The sequence below is a fragment of the Scomber japonicus genome, chromosome 8 (genome assembly GCF_027409825.1).
Source record: "Scomber japonicus isolate fScoJap1 chromosome 8, fScoJap1.pri, whole genome shotgun sequence".
Classification (NCBI taxonomy): Eukaryota; Metazoa; Chordata; class Actinopteri; order Scombriformes; family Scombridae; genus Scomber; species Scomber japonicus.
The window spans coordinates 18,864,785-18,886,770 of record NC_070585.1 but is presented as its reverse complement, the minus strand read 5'-3'; the positions used below and the strand labels follow the sequence as shown (position 1 = coordinate 18,886,770).

Genomic DNA, 21,986 nt, shown 5'->3' with positions numbered 1-21,986 from the left:
CTATCTATATGGGGAAGCCTTTTACAATGCTTGCATATTGCATACTGCGTATGACAATTCATACTTATTTGCATTATTTTGAATGTTGTGACTTTCAAATAAAAGACCAGTCATATATTTCCTCATTGAAGTTTTCTTCAAATTAGTGTTAAAATCTCGTCTAGTCTCGATCTCATGAACCCAATATTGTGTCTTGTGTCTAGAAAGAAAATATTCTAACTCTGTGTTCATGGCATAAATTGTAGTTCAGACTGTATGAACTACAGAATTTGAAAAGATCAGCATCCAGGTTTTTTATTTTCAATTAGCGATATTATCAATTAGGTGCAAAGAACTAACCTAAAGACATATAGACAGATCATTGGCAAAATCGCTGCAAAGCCTCCCTCACTGGCAGTTATATCTAAGTAAACTACAAGGCTGTCAGTCATCATCGTGGACTAACTAATAATAAGTAAAAACTTCCAAGTCAGAATAACAGGAAGTTTTATTGTTCTTCCCATTCGGTCAACTCAAGTTTCACTTACTATCTTTTTCCAGAGCTAATGACCGTATCTCACAGCCTTCATCAGCAACTGCAACTCATTCAGGTGTCATTGCTGTGACTGAAGTGCTTTGCAGAGGTTGTATGATGACACATTATCAAGCTTCATTTGCTGTTGTTCTAATGTGTAATTTTTACAACAGATAAAAATGTGCCTTTTGTCAATAACTGGCACATTTAAAGTGGTGTTAATTAATGCCAATTGTCTCTGTAAAAAGTAAAATAAATAAAGAAGGCTGTAACACCTAAAGCTTGTGAGTGAACCTTAACTATAGAGTATTTTATAACAGATACGCACTTCCAAGATTAAGAATGAAAGTAAGCTCATCACTCAATATCTCAAAGAATTATTGCAATGCTGTAGCCAGTAGATATAATGGTTTTTCCTTGTTGTCTATTCTTTTCTTTTCTTTTCATTTTTTCCATTTCACAGGTGTCACACTTTTCCTCTGAATGTGCCCTCATCCTCTGCCTTGTCTTGCATGTTTGTCATCACGTGTCTACTGTGGCAGAGAAAGAGAGCTGGAGGCTCATCGTGGCTTTGATGACAGAAAAGTCCCATCAGAGCCAAATTCAGAAGAGCTATTTGTTCCCTGGTTCCATTGTGTTTTAATTACTCTCTTGCACTGTACCTGGTGGCAATTTTGCTTTCTGTCATAACACTAACCCTAAACATAAACACACCTGTGCAGGGTGCCACGGGCAAACACATGCAACAACATGTGGACATGAGTGTCATAGAGTCACAGTGGAAGTGGACAGAGCCATGCGTTGGCCTGACAGCAGGGTGAGAGAGGTGAGTTTTGGGTGGGGTGGGGGGGGCAAGGGGAGGGGGGGTTTGGCAGTTTAAGGTCAGGGTCGGTGTTGTGTGTCTGTGTACAGTTAGAAGCCAGATTTATGAGCAGTCTGTACTCAATCAAAATGTGCATTCCTCCACTAATTCAACACACACAAAAGAGCACACACGTGCACACATATGCATCCAGAATCTGCACTGGAGTGTAGATCCATGTATGCACACACCACACACATTACACTGAATAAGTCCATATAAACAAACCATTGTGCAGCACTCTCTCTCTCTCTCTCTCTCTCTCTCTCTCTCTCTCTCTCTCTCTCTCTCACACACACACACACACACACACATGCACGTACGCACGCACACACATGCAGAGAAACACACACACACTTTTCCCATCTTTTCTCCCTTGAGATTCTTTTCCTCTGGAGTTTGTTCATGCTGAATTTCAAATTGATCCTCTTGGCACTGGACATACGCTGGAGTTGCCAAACAACATCAATGACCCAAAAACAAACTCAAAAGAAAACAGTTTTTTAAAAAATCCAATAAAATGTATGTTTATGCCCAGAAATTCTCCGTGCAGCCACTTTTTGCTCGTTGTTATCTCTATGTCTGTTTAATTCCCTGCTGTCTGTCTCCCTCTTCACCTTATAAGCCAATCTACTATATGTATGCCTTTTTTAAATCTGTGGATTCCAGTCGCTCTGTGCTTTATCGCCATGTTTGGTTTCAGTTACTTTGTCGCTTCATCTTCCTCCCTTTTTCCCTAAATCTCCCTGAAACATCAAACTTGCATTTTAAAGTCTCCTTCCTTTCTCTCTCTAATTGCCTTTACCCTCTCTTCCTTTCACTAATTGGCTCCACTCCTTCTCTCAATCTACATCTTTCATTCCCGACTTCCTCTCTGTCAGACCTATGGTTTTTAATTTGCCTCGTAACCCCTTGGCTCTCCCCAGTTGCTCCCCATCTCTACCTCAGGGTGTTTCTCTTTAAAAAAAAAACAACATAAAACAAAAGCAGAAAATCAGACAAGAGGCATTTTGCTTATTTCCAATTTTGCTGCTTGAAGAGAAAACACAGTGGTGGAAAGTTACTGAGTAATGTACTTGAATATAACTGTGATGGCTCTGAGGAAGTACTTTAAACTGCAGAGCTGGAAATAGTAGTGGATTAACTATTCTGATTAAATGAATGATACATTTCAAACCCTTTTAAAGTAAAAGTTTGTTGTTTGAGTAAATGTAAATGTAATATATTTGGGTTTAGAAACAAGCAATTTGATGTCATCTTGAGTTTTAGCACAAATATTGCACTTTTTTCTCTACTGCATTTATTGTATAGCTATAGACTTACTGTATATTAAGATTTTATACATCTAAAATGAGTATATAATACATATGCAGCATTGATAGTCAATTAAACTACTTCACAGTATATATAAACTTAAATGTATCTCCATCCTGACCAGCTACAACATGAACATGCTGCTTACATATTCATCCATCAGCATTAATGATTTAATATTATAATAATAGAGTAATATAGACTGACCAAGACATTAACACATACAAATACAATGTGCATATAATACTTAACTTGAGTAAAATGTTGATTTCTTTTACTTGTAACAGATATTTGTACATTTTTTGTTGGGACCTGACTTCCACTACTGCTGAAAAGAAGGAGAATGAGGAGAGATATTTTGAAGGATAGAGACAGAGGGAGGAGGAGGAGGAGGAAGAGAGGATTTGAAAGGAAAGAGGGAGAGGAAAAGGAGTTGGTGGAGGGAGAGAGAAGGGGGAGAGTCGGTGAGGGAGAGTTTTTCTGAAGCGAGGGGCCATGTTAATTTGGGAAAAATGTAAACAGCATGTGTAACTGTTCAAAGCGTGACCGACTCATTTTATATCATTCCCCCCTTCTCTCTCCTCTCTCTTCCCCTCTGGGTGCTGCTAACTTATGTCAATCGGGAATCTGCACTGCATTAACCCCTCTTCTGCCAGTTCACCCCCCCCCCCCTCCTCTCTGTATTTACTTTTATCTGCCTCTACCTCTCTTTAGTCTCTCTACACACACACCCTCCCCTCTCCACATATCCTCTTCACATCCCTATATATATATATACCGTGAAGAACTGAGGATGGCTCTGAGCGAATCAAAAGATGTTAAAGGTTCACTTTTTCCTCTCTTTTCCACATCCGCCTTGCTCTCTCTCTCTCTCTCTCTCTCTCTCTCTCTCTCTCTCTCTCTCTCTCTCTCTCCTCTCTCTCTTTTGACTCTTCCTTTGTGTCCTCCTATTGGCCAGTGTGTTTCAGCTCTCTGGTCCAACAACAAACACACGCTTTTATCTGAAACACACCGACACTAATTCAATCCTCACAGCAATAACAGGCCTTGTGTGTGTGTGTGTGTATGTGTGTGTGTGTGTGTGTGTGTGTGTGTGTGTGTGTGTGTGTGTGTGGGTCGGTCAGATAGACACAGAGGATATGGTATTTGAAATGGAAGAAAAATGTGTTTTTCTCTACATGTTTCTGTGCATGTACCTGGGGAGGTGAATATGTGTGTGTGTGTGTGTGTGTGTGTGTGTCTGTGTGTGTCTGTGTGTGTGTCAAAGGCAGCATGTTCCCCAACAGCTGAGCTTTCTTTGTATTTGTTTGCCCAAAGTATGTTTGTGCACTCAGCTCTCTATTTACTGTCCTCCTAAAGTTACACCAAATTTGCTGACGGCCGGCCGGTTCATATGACAGGATGAAGGGAGCGAAGGAGGATGACAAGAAGAGAGGAAGAAAGAGTGAAAGAAAAAGAGGAACTTGGTGATCTTTTGTTCAGCGCATCATTTCACACAGCCATCCCTCAATCTTTTCTTTCACCCCCTTTTCCTTCCTTTTCAGACACGGAGCAGCAGCCGCACCAGTCATCCCAAGGGAAAGATGTGTGTGTGCGTGTGCATTTGTGTGTGTGTGTGTGTGTGTGTGTGTGCATTTGTGTGTGTGTGTGTGTGTGTCTGTGTGTGTGTGTGTGTGTGTGTATGTCCTTTCACACCCTGACTAACGTGAATCATGTACTTTCTCATATCGGTGACAGCTAACTAGACAGGGGCTTTGGCTGCCTCTGACCCTTCAACCTCTGTCATTTTTTTTTTACTGTGAATAAGAAGCCGCTCTTTAGTCTCTCTCTCTCTCTCTCTCTCTCTCTCTCTCTCTCTCACACACACACACACACACACACACACACACACACACATTTTCTTCGATCCTTTTCCTCTCTTTCTTTTCCCCTCTGCTTATTCTTCATACATTTCATTTCTTGGAAAACCAATGTTACATAAAAAAATAAAAAGTACATCAAACCAAACAATTAATACATAATTCATATTGTGAAATGTGAATACATGTTAAACAACCAAATTTCACTTAATTTGGATATTGAACCAAACATAAAAAAATAAATAACTACACATATTTGTTTTAAAAACACACAATATATATAAATGAATTTCTCTCCAGGGTTAGAAAAATAATTTGAATGTAATTTAAGAACTTGTTTGTAATGAGATTCTTTTTAGCTGCAAAATTTCTGCACAATTAAACTAAGCAGTGGAGGTAAAAATAGGAACAAATAAAACACAGAAATACCTTTACATTAAAACAGACATTATATTTGCTAATAAAACTCCACCAAACAGAAGAATTTGAAAATGCCAACTATAATGGACTAATTGTTCTTTATGTGGTGTCAGAATAATAATTTTGATTTTTTCCAAAACTTTCATTTAAAAAAAAGTATTTCGATTATGGACTTACCTCCGCACAGCCTTTTCATTTTCTCCAAATCCCTTTATCACCGATGAGTGCGCTCTCAGAAGTTAATCCACTACCAATTTTCAGAGCTCAAATGAACCGATGATTTTCTCTTTTCTTCTTACACAACTCCAATTTCGCTTTTTTAAGAATTACGCAAACTTTGTCATCATATATCGGACTCAATTAAATCTCCTCTCCTCAAACAGCGCTGCAGATGAAAAAAACGAAAAACCGCAGGTGATTCAGTCCTGTGAATGATGATATTAAAGATATTACATGTGAGAGGTGAAAGTCGCAGGATGGAGCATAATTTTTGACGCGCCGCAGACTTGACTTGGTGCGTGTGGTCTGTGTGACAGACTGAATGACGGCGGAGCCTTTTTGTAGCCTACCTCCTCCTCCTCCTCCTCTTTTTGCTCCCCTTTTTCTCCCTTCCTGCCCTCCTTTTCCATCCCTGACTCTCCTTGTTTCGGTCTCCTTATCCTCCTCCTCGGTGCTGGTGATTCACCGGGTTGACGCATCACAGAGCCGCTGAACCACGGGACTTGTCATAACTCATTTCTGTCTCTCTCCTCCTCGTCATCCTCCTAAACACAATCCGACTGAAGCCGTTTGATCTTTAATCTTCTTCTCGTTAATAAGGTGCGAGTCCGGTTGGATCAACTCACTGAGGGCCAGAGGGATCCTGCAACCCTGTGACCCTCAAGACAACAAAAATATATTTCTGGCTACATATTTTATATATCTTTCCATGCGCCAAGCGCTCTGAAAAACAAGTGTTTTCTTGCTTTTCTCTTGGATATTGATAAAAAAAAATTCTTCATTCATGGTTGTATTATTCATGGCCATTTCCCTGAATAAAATAATTCAATTTGAAATTTTCTTTTCCTCACCTTCTGTTCCCAAAAGAAGAATATCCAAGTAGTAATTCATAGAAAGCAAAATATGAGCAGAAATATATCGCTTTCCAATCTCTCAGAATATCTTGTAAACGATTCAAAAGGTTTTAAATTATGTGAATAGTTGTCGACAAGGATATTTTGGGAACATAAGGGCCTATAAATTTTGGATATTAAAAACAGAGGCCTCTCATAAAGTTATGACACAAGTTACCATTGAACCAGAATCACCGAGTCCCCTATAAGGGAATATTTCGTCCGTTTCTTGGAAAAGGGAGAGAGTGAAGACAAGCGTCTCCCTCTTCCCTCATCATTCCTCGGGTTTTTAGCTTTTGTTGACAATGAGATTATGGTGATCTTCTTCTCACCTCCAGCTGTCACTCAGCGGCATCACTGCTGATATCGTACCCTATTTGTCCTGGATCCAACTTCAATAAAATGGGAAAAACTTTCTCCTGCTCCTCTGCAGTTTGTTTAGGGCCTCGTGGTAAAAATCTCAAATAATCACTCAGATATCCCAAATCCGTTTGGCTTGTGTGTTTCGTCGCTTCCCGGTTTGTATCGCACTCCAAAAGTGCAAGTGGTCTGTTTATGTGGACTGACTGTATCATCAAGGCTGGATCATCTAGAGATGGGCCCCAAGAGCTCCAGGGGCCTCACAAATTTCAGGCACACTTTGTGGTACCGGGTTCATGCACTATTTGGGGGCACCTCCAAAACACAAAAATGACACGATAAGGGCTTTAAACGAGTCCTGATTTATCTAAGAGCCCCATTTAAAAGCGGTACCTCTGACAGACTTTTGTAGTTTGTATGTGTCAAATGTTGAATTTGTGTAATTAATCAAATTACAACGCAGCAAATTTAGGGCCAATTAAACATATATCCTACACCCACTGCACAGACAAAGGGAGGAACAGGGTGTTTTGATTTGAGGCTCAAGAGTTTGTGGATATCTTCCCAATATCAAGTTAATCCGGTCGTGAGTATCTAGTGTGTTTTACTTAATCCAGCTCCTTCACATAACCAGATCAAGTTCAGGTAGTCTAGTCTAAAATATTCCTTCACATGAATAATCATAATCTCAATAAATAAACTTTATACACTTTTACAGATTTACTATGGTTTATCTGGTGTACATTAACATCTATTTATCACTGTTGCTACTGCATTAATTTAAGAAGCACTGCTGAATTTGATCTTTACTTCTGTTTCCATTCATATTTCCATTTTGACATAGCCTAATAAAATAGAACAGAAATAGATCATAACTGGTCTCATGCTGGTGTGTAGTCTGCCACCCAGCGGTCATGAGTGGTCACTGCAACCCGACGACGACTTCCTTTTTTTAACGTGAAAAACTCGATCTCTCAAAATAGTTTTTGAAAAAAAGCGCTGTTTGTATTTACAACAAACAGGTTCACTGCCTCCCTTGTGTATTTCAATAAAAGCGTTTGAAATGCACAAATAAAAAACGTTCTTGTCCATACCGGAAGTAAATACAGAGAGCGCTTTAGTGTTTCCGGTGACGTAACGCTAGCTCCCGATGCTACACGCGGGAAACCTGCTCATCACATTGACAGTAAGTCACAACGGTACCAGGTTGGGCTTTATCTCTTATTTACAAACTCGTTCTGCGACATTTGTTAGTAAAGAGGGAGGTTTATATAGCCTCCGTGCTTTAATTGGAGCTAAAATTAACTCTTGAACATTATACGGTATCTTTACACCGGCCTTGCTCTACTGGAGCGCTCGATTTGATGTACACTGTGTCCCAATTGGGGCGGTGTTCTAGCGCCAGCAGTCTTCTCCTGCATTAGATTATTCAGAGGACGGCGCTGTTGTGTAAAAGAAGCGCACCCTCTGCAGTCAAAGTTAGCTTAGCTATTGTTAGTTGCGCAGCAGTAAGTTCACATTAGCGACAGTTTGTGCTTTGAAAGATCCCTTATTTAATGGTTACTAACTTCTTCGTCTCAGAGAAAAGTAACAGCGTATATTTCAGTAGAAAGTCGCTCTGCCGATAACAAATAACCTTACTTACCGTCAACTGTTAGCCAAGTTAGCTCACTAACACTACTCGGTGTCTTAAACCGAGGGGCTAATAGCCAGTGTGTATAAAAAACGTGTAAAGTACAATTAAAAGTTAAAATACTTTAATTCAGCTGTGTCTACACTCCTTTTAATCGTTTCTGACTATTTTCAGCCGCATCTAACGTATTTATGGGGAAATGTGGTCAGAAGCTCAAACAAAGGAGCTGAAATGGTGGTTTTAAGAATAAATGGGAGTTATGTGCATCAAACTGAACAATCATCCATCCAATCTAATGAGTTTCTCTTGTCATTGTCCGTAGAGCATCAGTCGTTGCCTGCAGCAGAGATGGGAGACACTCTGGAGTTCAACGAGATTTACCAGGAGGTGAAAGGGTCCTGGGTCAGTATCCTCACCAAACACCTCTTATCCGAACATAGAAATGATCCAGTACATTTTATGGGTGGTATCCTCTTTGAAAAGCTATGTTGTTCATATAATCTTACTCCAGTTGCAAAGTTTTTTCTATGAATAAGATCCTTTTTAGTAAACGTGTTAATCTGGAAATAAATGTAGAATAAAAACTTAATTCAGTTAAATTATAATAGTATTGGGTGAGTAACCTGCTTTGCACTTGGGTTTGTATTGTGATTTGAGTTGCATGAAAGATACATTTTTCCCCCCATCAATCACTATTTTCATCATCAGTATAATTTATTAGTTATCCCAAAAACTAAACTAGGTCTGCGATAAGTTATTTTCAGGATTGATGCATGCTTATTATAGAGCTGTGATGATTAGTCCATCAACAGAAAATTAATCTTTGATTTCCAAAATGTCAAAATTCTCTGGTTCCAGCTGTTCAAATAAATATACTAATTATTTTGTGGTTTCTTTAGTTTTTATTAATTGAAAACAGAATGTCTTTGGATTGTTGACAAAACAAGACATCTGAGGGTGTCACCTCAGGCTTTGGGAAACAATTATCATATTTTTTTAATCAAATGATAAATCAAGAAAGTATTTTAAGGATCAGTTGATAATGAAAATAATTATTAGTGGCAGCTTTAGCCTATTATGTCCATAAAATATCAGAAAATGTTGCCTGTCATAAATTACTTTCGTCATTTCAAAGAGCATTTTTTTCCCAGACCAGCAGTCCAAAACCTAAAGACATATATGAAATTAGGGCTGAAACAGCTAGAACAAATGACTTTTCTGACATTACTTTCTTCAAAAAATAACTTAAACGATTATTCATCAATTATCAAAGTTGTTGTGCTTTGAACTATAGTATTTTAAGATGAATCGTGTGTGACTTTGTGTCTTTTGTCTGGCCATGTCTCTGCAGAATGACGGGCGGCTGCGTTTCAGCAAGCAGAATGTTGTTTACAAGAGCAGCAAGACAGGAAAGGTGGACAGCATCCAAGCCAGTGAACTCAACCTGGCCCAGTGGAGACGAGTGTGTTTAGGTCACGGCATCAAACTGTCCACCAGCACAGGACACGTCTACAAATACGACGGCTTCAGGGACACCGTGAGTGTTTTCTGTACATACTCGACACACCTGTAGGCTCCATTTTATTTGTATGCTTTTTTGTGTAAGTAAAACAGTGATTCTACAGTTTTTAGGTTTCGAAGGCTGGTTAGGGCTTCCAGCTGATGCTGTCCATATTTTTCCTGTCGTGACACTTGAACAGACTCTTAAATCTTTCTCTCTGGTTGTATTTTCTGTTTCTGGGAAATAATTGTTACCTTACTCTGAGGAGAACAAGGCAAGGCTCAGTGCTGTGTTTATGACAAGGGGATGTAACACAAGCAAGGGGACCGCTGATAAACAACTTCCATCCCATGTCTGACATTTCCACAGAAAAACACCACCATCTTGAGAAAAAAAAGGCCACCATTTGAGTGTGTGTTGCTATCAAAAGTATGTGAATGAGGCAGCTCTTCTCCCCAAAGATCCTAATGGGATTAATGAGGGAAACCAGTACTAGCATGTGTGTTCCATAAACAGTGTAATCATCGGCTCATGTGAGTCAGTGTTTATATCAATCCACTGAAACAATTTGGCTGAGAATACAGACAAGGGGGAAAAAATTGTGGTTGTGTTTGTTTTTTATCACCCTACTTTCTTTGTTTTCTTCCCCCCGCTGATCTGAGTGTATGTGGAGTGTCAGCATGCCAGTAAACGGCTCAAATGGAGCAGCGGGTATAACCTGGAGTCTGTGGCTGTGAGCAGCGTCTCCTGGGGTTAATCAGCGTATTTTTTGGGAGATGAATCCTCATGCCGGTGCTCAGGGCGTGATGTCATTGTTTATTATCCCACAGCCAGTGTCGGTAATCGGGAACTGGCTGGAGGTTTAGCTGCTGGCGGACTGTGCAGGCACTTTGATGCATCTGTCCTTCTGAAGTGTCCTTGAGCAAGATGCTGAATCTCTGCCCAGAAGGCTGTTCTATAGCCAACCAAGCTGGGCTGTGATTGCCTACTGCAGGAGCTGGAGGTGCAGAGCCACGTACAGCACTTATGTTCATGTCACTTAAAAGTCCAGTGTGCAGGATTTAGTGGCATCTAGTGGTGAGGCTGCAGGTTGCAACCAACTGAAAACCCTTCTGAAACGCTCTTTTGGTACCAACTTTCTGTCAAGTATCAAAAGCTGACATCGAATGCTCGCTCAGATTTGTGCTCCTGTTCTGTTTAAAAAAAAAAAAAAAAAATCAAAACTTTTTTTTGATAGCAGAACAAAATGTGAGTCGAAAACCGTCACTTACCAAAAGTTATAATTGAAAGTTTGGTCAAATGAGATGTTAGGCAGTGCTCTGAGAGACTGAAGGATGTTTGGGCAGCAGGATTGAAAAATGTCGTAATGAAAGACAGACAGGCGGTGGTTACATTGGGCAAACTATGTGTGTGTGCGCGTGTGTGTGTTGTTTGAAGTGGGGGGGGTCTGTGTTTATTATGGTTAAATGAGCTGAGCAACAACAATTCTGGCCAAGGTGGTAACGAGGAGAAGAGAAACACTGAACAGCAGGCCTGATGGAGGACACGCAGGAATGAACACACACATCAACACAAACAAGCGGCTCATGCACCAAACTCTTGTTCTGTACCCATTTACACATCTGCTCACACATGCTCGCTTATATAAACAATGCCTTAATCCAAGCTAACAAACAGAGTGATGAAGTCAGGCACTCACACACATATGCACTGACTCTCTGGGCTCTAATTGGCTGTAATAACCTTATGGACAGGCATATATCCAGGTGCGTAAACTCTGTTTCCCACAGGCTCGTTCTCTATCATGCTCGTACACCACAATCACTTCCACATGTGTGCGCACTTCTAGGACGGTGTGTGTGTGTGTGTGTGTGTGTGTGTGTGTGTGTGATTGACCGTGTGTTTGTCGCTGTGTGTGCATGTATCTGTGTGTGTCTTTTCCACTTGTAAGCGAGCCCGCAAGATAAATAAACAGGCTGATTGTCAGCAGCGGTGTGGAGGGGGGCAGAGAGGGCGGATGGATTACATTCACCTCCAGTGTTCCCAGGAGGCCCAAGCGGCAGGCGTGGTTATAATTGCATAGTGATTATTTAGCTCCCCTGTCCCCGCTTCTTTTTTTAGGGGGTGAGGGTGGTGTTTTGCTAAGCTTTGACCCATGCAATGCCAGTGTGTTTACTGCCATGTTAACTTTGAGCCTTCCTCCGTACTCTCACTTCTGATGTTCACTCTGCCCTCCTTGTTTCATCTGTGTTCCCATCAGGACTTTGAGAAGATCTCTGATTTTTTCAAGACAAACTACAAGCTGGAGGTGACAGAGAAAGACATGTGTGTGAAGGGCTGGAACTGGGGGACAGCAAAGTTTTCAGGTAAAAATACACACACATGACCGAGATACCCTCACTGCAAGATTAGTTTTGGAACAGGGTCACTTCATTAATATATACCATGCATTAAAAATGAGGAGTAGGATGAAATGAAGCTGCTTAGTTGGTTCTTGATGATAGAACATGTACTTTTACCAACCCAAATGATCTGTAAAGAACAGATGGAAAGTCTGCCTGACCTGAATTTGGTCCTTTTAATAACCCGCTCTGCACAGTAAAATACATTAAAATAAAACATTTAAAAAAAGATGGTCACTGACATTAGATTCACCAGTTCTCACTCCGCTCCCTTCTTCCACTACAGGGCCTCTGTTAGCATTTGATATAAATGACAATACAGCATTCGAGATCCCACTGTCCAACGTGTCACAGTGTGCCACAGGGAAGAATGAAGTCACTCTGGAGTTTCACCAGAATGACGACACTGAGGTCTCACTCATGGAGGTCCGCTTCTACGTCCCACCCAGCCAGGCTGATGAGCGGCAAGACCCTGTAGAGGTGAGTGAAGATGGGCTTGGGTTTGTTTTGACTGTTTTCGCCTTCGTAAAGTAGTATGTTTTATTTTGTAAATATATGCTGGTGACAATGCTTAATGTGTGTCTGCCCTCAGGCGTTTGCCCAGAACGTGCTGTCTAAGGCTGATGTGATCCAGGCAACTGGAGATGCTGTGTGTATCTTCAAAGAGCTGCAGTGTCTTACACCCAGAGGAAGGTAAAGGGATCAACACTTTGGACACACGACAGTCACTCACAGATTTCCTCATTCTTGTTATGTCATTAATTGACAACTAACCCTGACGTTAACGTGACACAACCTTTACTCTGGAGGTTTTTATTCAAAGTGCTGTTTGAGAAATTAATGCTTTTTTGACACAGAAGGTCAAACTGGTAGTCAGACCCCAGAACATGGCAGTGTTAGTGCTAAGCTCCCTCAGCTACACAACATCATACACCTCAGCTAAGTGTTTGGATTGATGATTATCTTTATCTTCCTCTCTCAGATACGATATCCGTATCTACCCGACCTTCCTTCACCTCCACGGAAAGACGTTTGACTACAAGATTCCTTACACGACCGTCCTCCGTCTATTCCTGCTGCCACACAAGGACCAGAGGCAGATGTTCTTTGTGGTAAGTTGATTTTTCTGTCTGCCTTTCAGTCGGATGTTTAGTCTGACACAGATAAAATATAACTTTGTATCCTATATCAAATCAAATCTCACATTTTCTCACGCATATCTTTCCTCTTCATCACGTTGTCTTTGTAGATCAGTCTGGATCCTCCTATCAAGCAGGGACAGACACGTTATCACTTCCTTATCCTGCTCTTTTCCAAGGAAGAGGACCTCAGCCTCACACTTAACATGAGCGAGTGAGTGTTGTACATGCATGTTGTAAAGTGTGTATCCACTAGGGGGAAGCAAACATCTGGAGAGGACTTATTTGTCTGCACCAACAACTTTTTTTTTTGTTCTTTGTATTAATGTTGTTACATGTAAGGGAAAGCTGCCTAAGCTTTAAATTATTAGGTAGAAACCCTGTCCTTTGTTCTGCGTCCAACAGGGAGGACGTCGAGCGCCGTTTTGAGGGTAAACTCAGTAAGAACATGTCAGGGTCTCTGTATGAGATGGTGAGCAGGGTGATGAAGGCTCTGGTCAACCGAAAGATCACAGTGCCCGGAAACTTCCAGGGGTAGGTGCCTCATTCAGGCATTCAAAACAGATTTTCTCTCATTAAGCACATTCAGTTAAACATGTCTCACACTTCCACCCTCCATCTCTTCCTCCTCAGCCACTCGGGGGCTCAGTGCATCACCTGCTCCTACAAAGCATCCTCCGGCCTCCTCTACCCGCTGGAGAGGGGTTTCATCTACGTCCACAAGCCCCCTGTGCACCTGCGTTTCGAGGAAATCTCTTGTGTCAACTTTGCCAGAGGCACCACCACGACACGTTCCTTCGACTTTGAGATTGAGACCAAGCAGGGAAACCAGTACACCTTCAGCAGCATTGAGAGGTGAGGGCGCAGCACACACAAACTCTGTCTTTGAAGAATATCTGTAATAAGATCTACAATAAATAACAATGAACACTTTATATGAACACAAGAATCCTGGTTTTGGAGTCAGTTTTCTGTCCGTGCAGACATGAGTGTAATTTCTGCACCAGTCACTTCAGTAAACGAGTATGAACGCTTTGGTTTTTGGCTGCCTGGACTGCGTTCAGCACGTTTCTGATTCAGCTTCTCCATCCTATCCCCAGTAATGAATGAGGGGAGTGCCAAAGTGTATCAGCCACAGCACTCTCAGACTTTTGCTTCCAATTGACAGTTTACCCAGGTGACTCAAGCCGAGCACATATGGCAGGCAGCGATCAGAAACCTGGAGAAGTTGTTTACATGCCACAGTATCCTGTTTCTAGCATATTCCAGTTTCTCAAAACAAGGATAAGGGCTTGTTAAACATGCAGGCAGTGGAAACACAGGTTCAGCTGCTGTTGCTTTATATCGAGCTGCTTTTGTTCGATTGTTTCACAGACGAAGTGTGTCTGAGAACAGGCAAAGACTTTGTACAACACACCTGATATCACCTAAAAGAGCTACTGCACAGAGTGATGGGGAAACCTTTACCAATTTAAATAACCAAGATCATTTAGCTGATATTTAGCTGTTTGACAAAGAATAATCATGTTAATAGTGAACAGATTATACCAGTACATGCAGAGAGAAGCAGCTGCACCGCATATTAGTGGGAATTTATTGACAATAGTTGTAATTGAAAGCAGATATTTGGTTATTCCCGCTGTAAGCATGGAGGTCTGGTTGATTTGCTAGCAGGGCTGTGAGCAATAATATAATAATAGAAGAGTTCATCTAAGAACAGCTACATCCATATTTATTGTGATACAGATTTTAGATCATATTAATCAGACCTATTTTAAGCTGAATGTATTGAATGAATCTCCTGTCTTTCTCCCTCCCCTTTTAGAGAAGAGTACGGCAAACTGTTTGACTTTGTTAATGCCAAGAAGCTCAACATCAAGAACAGAGGCTTCAAAGAGGTAACACGGTCGTCACCAAACATCTCCCAGTTTGTCACATATCACACCAGTTTGTCAAACATATTCTATCCCAGATATTCACGGTTGTTGCCCTTCTTCTGTGTGTCTGTCCCTGTACCCCTGTAGAAAAAGGTAGGTATGGTCATGGGCGTCACGTGTGGACTAGGAAATGGATTTTATTGGTGTGGAGTGATTTCTGCTTGCATGGCGTGCCGCTGTGTGTGCGAGTGCGTTACGAAGAACTGAGTCCTATGATCTTGATTTTGTTTGGACGTTACCAATGAGATTTGTGTTGGCCTTGATGAATCTGGAGTGGTTTATGACTAATGATGGGACATGGGGTTGAAGGAGTGTGTGACTATGATAACTCATTGACTGAGTATGTATGTATGTGTGTGTGCGCGGGCGTGTGTGTTTATTTGCATCTTGCTGACTAATGTACGGCCTGGGGGCTTTTGGTGTGCTTTAACACTCAACACAGCCATCACTACGACCACAGCAGCATAGGCAGCGCTGATTGCATTACCCATAATACTGTCTGTTTGACGTATACAAGTTCCCGATCTGAGCAACAACACAGCTGAAGCACTGCCTAAGTTTCACTGGTAACAAGGCCATCTGTTGCCATGGGAACAAGGTCAGCAGAGTAGGTCAATGAAAATGAATAGGCTCGCTCTCCATTTCCTGTCGGTGTTGTGATTGGAGCCTCGATGGCATGCATTAATATCCCACGGCAGACAGAGATATTGATGCATGCAGAAAGGAAGTTGGAGGAGAAGAAAATAGTTTGGTTTTGGTATCCAAGACGATGTCACAGTACAAACAGATTTTTTTTTTCTGTGTGGGTTTTTTATTTATTTTTTATTTTTTGTGACTGACACGTCATATTACAGATGTGCATGGTTTGCATCTTTTGATTCATAACAGTGTGACCGACACCATGATGTAAGATTCTGCCCTCGCTTTTTTGTGAATTAAAGTTAGGCCACAAATGAAGCCCTTTTTATATCTCAGTTTGGAGGTGTACATGATGCTAATGATCAAATCTTATAAACTCACTTATGAACATGCAATATTCATCCAGTTTTAATTAAAAATGTATATAGAGTTAAGGAAGATTTTGTTTAATCTGACTTTGAACACTCAATAGGCAAACCTCACAGAAAAGAGAGAGAGTCAGTGATTTGGGATAAGATTATGAAAATATTCTTGCATGAGGCCCAGAGTTTGCAGGATCATCCAGTGAATCTTAAAAAATCACAGCATTTTACCCCAATATAAAAAAAGGATTGATACAAACTGATTCATCTATCAAACATAGTTTCCTTTCATTTGTTTAGTGATAACATAACAGAAAATTAGTATTCTACAATTTTGATAATTGATTATCAAACTCCACACATGCTGATTCCAGCTTCTCAGACCTGGGGATGGATTGATTTCTTTATTTTCTGTTATTGTAAATTAAATGTCTTTGGGGAAAATCAAGCAACTGTAAGAGGTCCTTTTGGCTCTAGGAAATGTTGATGTGCATCTTATGACATTTTATAAACTAAACCATCAATCGACAGTGAAATTTGGGGGTTTTGACCATGCAGTGTACTTACAGGGCATGAAGGGTAAGATTGATGAGTACAGCGACTCAGACGACGACCAGCACGATGCCTACCTGGAGAGGATGAAGGCTGAGGGCAAGATCAGAGAGGAGGGCAACGACAGCGACGACTCGGATAGTGGAAGCGGTGAGTGAAAGTTTCAGGATTGTACATACACATTGAATTTACATCAGAAGGTTTGACTGGGCCTTTTCTTTCCCGTTTCACTCTTTAGATGAGTCTTTCAACCCCGGAGAAGAAGATGACGACATTGCAGAAGAGTAAGTGACTCTGTTTCAGAACTTCCTCCTGAAAATAAAGCACAATTTTTGCATTTCAGTCGCTTTTTTTTTGTTTTCTCTAACTTTCCCCATTTCCTGCCCTGTCTCTTATCAGGTACGACAGTAAGGCTTCAGCAAGCAACAGCAGTGACGAAGGAGACGAAAGCGAAGATGAGAGTGCGAAGAAGAAGAAGGTCAAAAAAGTCAAAGTGGTGAAAGAGAAGAAAGAAAGGAAACCACGCAAAGAGGTGAGAGCAGTTGGGAGAGAATTAAGAAGGTACAAGAGACAATGATATTAAACGCTCTACTGTGAACCTTTTATAACTGCTCATGTTTACCTGCTAATTTTGTTCCTTTGTCCAATCTGAGCAGAAGAAGCAGAAAGATACCGGCGGCCCCAAGAGGCCAATGAGTGCCTACATGCTGTGGCTCAACTCCAGTCGCGAGCGAATCAAGTCGGAGAACCCTGGTATCTCCATCACAGAGATCTCTAAGAAGGCCGGAGAAATGTGGAGACAAATCGGCAAAGATGAGAAGGAGGTGAGGCAGAAGAACAAGGAGGAAGAGATCATTAACCTCACTGTGCTTTCATTTACATTTTAGACATTAAGGTGACAGTTTTATGTAGGTGAGTGCAGTAGTAACAGTGGGTTGTGCCAAGAAAGTGTCGCTGTGACCTTTTTTAGAAAGATGTGAAAACAAAGAATGCAACTTAAAGGAAATATTTATGTATAGATTTAGGTTTTTTTTTAAGCATTTAACTTTATATTTTACTTGACCAGCTTGTTTCACACAGAAAAGTAACTCGGTTAACTGATATTTATTAATGCTATGCCATAACCACCCACAACCTTGAGACTATTTTACATTTGTTATCTCCAATCATTTAAAACTGTATTACAAATGTAAATTGATATAAATCAGTCTAAATTCAATTAAGTTTTAGAAAGTAACAAAAAACTGATGTAGAAATATTTTTAAGTGTAGCTTCTCAAGTGCAGCTTTGTCCTTTTGATGTTTTAGTCATTCCTCACCTTTATGTTTCTGTTTACTTCAGGAGTGGGAAGCAAAGGCAGGAGAGGCGAAGAGACAGTATGACAAAGCAAAGAAAGAGTACAATGAGAGCGGTGGAGGATCATCTTCTGTTTCCAAGAAGTAAGGCTCAAACACTCACTCCCAAGTTTTCTTTTTTCTGTCTTTTTTCTGACAAAGACGGTCTTAAATATATTACTTATTTTCTTCTCACCCTTCACTTTATCAGGGAGAGCAAGAAGTCCGGGGGTAAAAAAGAAGAGAAGAAGAGGAAGTCTGCTGGAGGAGAGAAGGAGCGGGATCGGGGAGTAGGCAACGAAAGCTTCAAAAGCAAAGAGTTCATTGAGACCAGCGAGAGTTCATCAGACTCTGACCACAAGAGCAAGTCCAAGAGGAAGAAGGTAAAGCCAGTAATAATGAATGCCATTATCACACAGCCTGCAGCAGCGTCCAATACACACACACACACACACTCACTCTCACTTCACCACAACCTCTTTCTCTGTAGTCAGTTTCCTGGATATGTTTACCAATTTTTACAATAATTAACTTACTCATGTACAGCATCAGAGTTGGCTTACAGATTTTTATTCATTTCTAATAGCTGCACAGACATTTGTTTGCAGTTTCTAAATGAATGTGCTGGTATTAAACTCGAGGTATAGACAGCAAGACTTCACTAAACACTTTCTCAAGTAATTACTGGTACAACAAAATTTCAAATGGTGATGTTTGCTACTGGACATGTAAATAAACTTATAGTAGTAGCAGGAAAGAGGACTTGAAGTAATGTTGACTGCAGTGAAGTTACACACCGTATTTGGACAACAGAGTGGAGTTGACCCAAACCCGAGCTGCTAGCTTGGTTAGCACGGTGCATTTACAATGTATACTTAAAGACCGTGTAAAGTGAACCACATTAAATAGGTCATAAATGTATTTCTAAAAAAGGTGTAAAAAGCAATTCAACCATTTAGATTTGAATTGTGGAGCTAGGCTGCATTACCGCTGCGTTAGCATAAACCCGCCCCTGCTGCTGTAGAGGTATAAATGCATTCAGCACACTACTGCTACTACAGTTAGCCGCCGAGTTAGTTGTCGAGCTACCAGCTGAGCTAGCCGCCGAGCTAATCACCAAGCTAATGAACAAGACTGTTTAGTGAGCAAAATGTAATTAACTTGAGCTGAAAACACACAGAATAGCTATGGCTACGCTTATACTCTACAGCCTCTTTGAGGAGGGGGGTACCAAAAATTCCTTGATGCAGGAAAAATCCTGGTATTCATCTCACTCACTATGGTGCATGACTGTAAAGTCTTTCACAAACCTGACAACCTAGCTAATAGGTATGAGATAGTAGTCCTAGTAACAGTATTGTGAACTGTTAAGTAGCGCCAAACCAGTATGAATGGGACTTCATTGGATCAAGGCCCAAGCTCCTAAGCAGTGCCCAGTTAAAGAGTTAGAGTCCATCAGAACCAGTCAACACTGTCCCATTATCCCATAATATGTGTAAATCATATTTCATAGACTGTCAAGTAAACCTTGGACAGCATCTTAGTATTACTCCCATCTTTTTACTGTGGCTCAGACTAAAGAGGGAATAAAGTTATGTTGTTGATGCTCTTGTCTTCATCTTACATTACAAAAACATACTCTGTTGTTTGCTTTATTTAGCAGGAATCAGATGAAGAGGAGGAAGAAGCTGCGTCCACACCCGCCAGCTCAGAGGAAGAGTCTGACTAAACACACACACATGAACCCATCATACACACAACCCAAGGACCAAACATGTATACTCCTTATGTTGATATCTCACAAACAGACTGACAGACAAATCAACAGAGTTGTATTTTTTCTTCATGTTTTGCTTTTAGGAGTACAATTTCACATCCCGTCACTGACTCTGAACGCTCACGTGATCTGTGGTATTTGAGCAGGTTTTCCTACTGAAAGCTCAGTGAAGTGGTGGTATGCTGGTGTACTACATTTCTCAGAAATCTTGAAGGGTTTTTTTCATCTCACCCATGTGGATGGTGGTTGTAACTTTATAGCAGTCGGGAGCGTAGACGTTATTAGCTGATAAATGTGGGCAAAGCAGAGAGGATCAAATGGGAAGCCATTTTGTTCTTACTGTGTAGAGCATCTAAAAAAACTGCCACATAATGTATTGTGTTTTCCATGTCATGTTTTCAGGCTGAAATAAATAAATCATTTTTTATAAATTCTCACTTTTCTGGTCTGTTGTACGCAATCATAAGCATCATAATATCTATTAGCAGCAGCTTTTAATCCATTATCAGTTCTATGCCTTTATTAATAGTAGGCAGATGACAGGAAATGAAGAGAGAGATGGATAATGACATGCAACAAGTCGCTGCTGACGTGAATGAAAGACATCACAGTTCACTGCTGATGCTTTTAGCATTTTAACCACCAGGGTGCTCCCCTCAGTGCTTTCCTGCAGTTATGAGTAAAAATGGGCCCATTGGTAGAATTCGTATTTATTTATATTCATGTACAGGGTTGCATTCACCACATTTTCTTATGAGTGGTGGCGGAGGACAATATGGTGTTTATTTGTCCATGATTCCTTTTATTACAGTGTGGATGAAAGAAACTTGTCCTAGACCTGATCAGCTTTGTTTTAAATGGGTCTTCTCTAAGGCAAGTTTTGATTACTGCATGTGTTTCTTTTTTCATACATTTGCATAGAGAAATAAAGACTGATTGCCAATTGATGAGAATATCTGGAAATCAAATAAACCACAGGCCTAAATAATGAATTCTGAACTTTAAATTGTATGCCAACATAAAGGCCAGCAAGATGTGAAAGTGTTCAGAGAAAAAAAAAAAGTTAACATCTCCATTAAAAACTGCAAACTATGATGATTCATGATTAAAAGCTCTAGCGGACTGTAGGTGAGATTATTTTGTCAGTATATTTTTCCAATGTGGAGAATTAAGTTTTACCCTTAGCCCTGGCACAATTTTAAGATAAGAGACCTTTTACAGTTGGTCTTTGTGAAGGAATTCTCAAAGGATTCCTGTTTTACATTAGGCCCATTTAAACAGGCTGGGTGGTTTGGGAGTGCATATTATGAGTGGAAGTTAGATGGCGATACTAGTGTGCTTCGAGAGACAGTGGTTTCAAACTAGAGGCCGACGCCAAGTATGTGGCGGTCTGTAAAGGCGCTGTGGTATTAGTGACATCACTTGAACCTATTTCTCCATACTTGTGTCACCTCAAGTCACAATATAGAAGTCTCCACTTACACTTACAACCGGAACTGACTTAGGGAGACTGAGGTTGTGTTCACCTGATCTTGGGATGTTTGTGTGCTGGCATGTCCTAAAAGTAGCATTCAGAGGGACTGAGTGGTGGGAGAAGTATTGAGACTTTTTACTTTTTACACAGTGAAATGAAAAATACACTTTCCCAGTTTTAATATCCTTGTATTAGTTGTTTGTGTATATCTTGTTATATGCCAAATATACACTACTGGTCAAAAGTTTTAGAACACCTCAATTTTTCCAGTTTTTTATTGAAATTCAAGTCTAATGAATAGCTTGAAATGGTACAAAGGTAAGTGGTGAACTGCCAGAGGTTAAAAAAAAGGTAAGGTTACCCAAAACTGAAAATTATACAAAAACACTTCAAAATGTAGGTCTTTCCTGCAGAGAAATTGCAATGAAAGTCAAGGTGTCAGTGAGTACAGTTTCCTTCACCATCAAAAAGCATTCAGAAACTGTTGAAAACTTTAAAAGGAAGAGGTCTGGCAGACCCCAAGCCAAAACAGAGTCAGAAGACAAGTTTCTGAGAGTCAACAGCTTGGATGATAGGCGGCTCACAGGACAACAGCTTCAAGCACAGCTTCATAGTGGTCGTAGTACTGTAAGCAAGTCTCAGTTTCAACTGTGAAGAGAAGACCTCCAGTTGCAGCAAGAAAGCTATTGCTAAGACGAAATCGGGGTGTTCTAAAACTTTCGATCGGTTGTGTATGTCAAAAAATATTATGATTATTTTTACATCAAAATCACCTTTTTTTCTCTTCCTGTAAAA

General features: G+C 40.6%; 1 protein-coding gene across 2 annotated transcripts; it reads left to right on the top strand.

Annotated features, from left to right (window-relative positions):
* The first annotated feature begins 7,569 nt into the window (after nt 1-7,569).
* Nucleotides 7,570-20,148, top strand: ssrp1a (structure specific recognition protein 1a). Of its 2 annotated transcripts, none has more exons than XM_053323868.1 (18): nt 7,570-7,627; nt 8,397-8,476; nt 9,426-9,611; nt 11,836-11,941; nt 12,264-12,457; nt 12,570-12,670; nt 12,960-13,089; nt 13,227-13,330; nt 13,522-13,650; nt 13,750-13,971; nt 14,942-15,014; nt 16,624-16,756; nt 16,845-16,890; nt 17,006-17,138; nt 17,263-17,430; nt 17,948-18,045; nt 18,152-18,323; nt 19,604-20,148. In XM_053323868.1, the coding sequence occupies exons 2-18, from the start codon at nt 8,423-8,425 to the stop codon at nt 19,667-19,669; spliced, it is 2,115 nt and encodes a 704-aa protein (XP_053179843.1). In that variant the 5' UTR covers nt 7,570-7,627; nt 8,397-8,422; the 3' UTR covers nt 19,670-20,148. The 2 variants fall into 2 exon arrangements, with proteins under 2 accessions (XP_053179843.1, XP_053179842.1); XM_053323867.1 differs by having other exon boundaries at nt 19,601-20,148.
* Nucleotides 20,149-21,986: the final 1,838 nt, after the last annotated feature.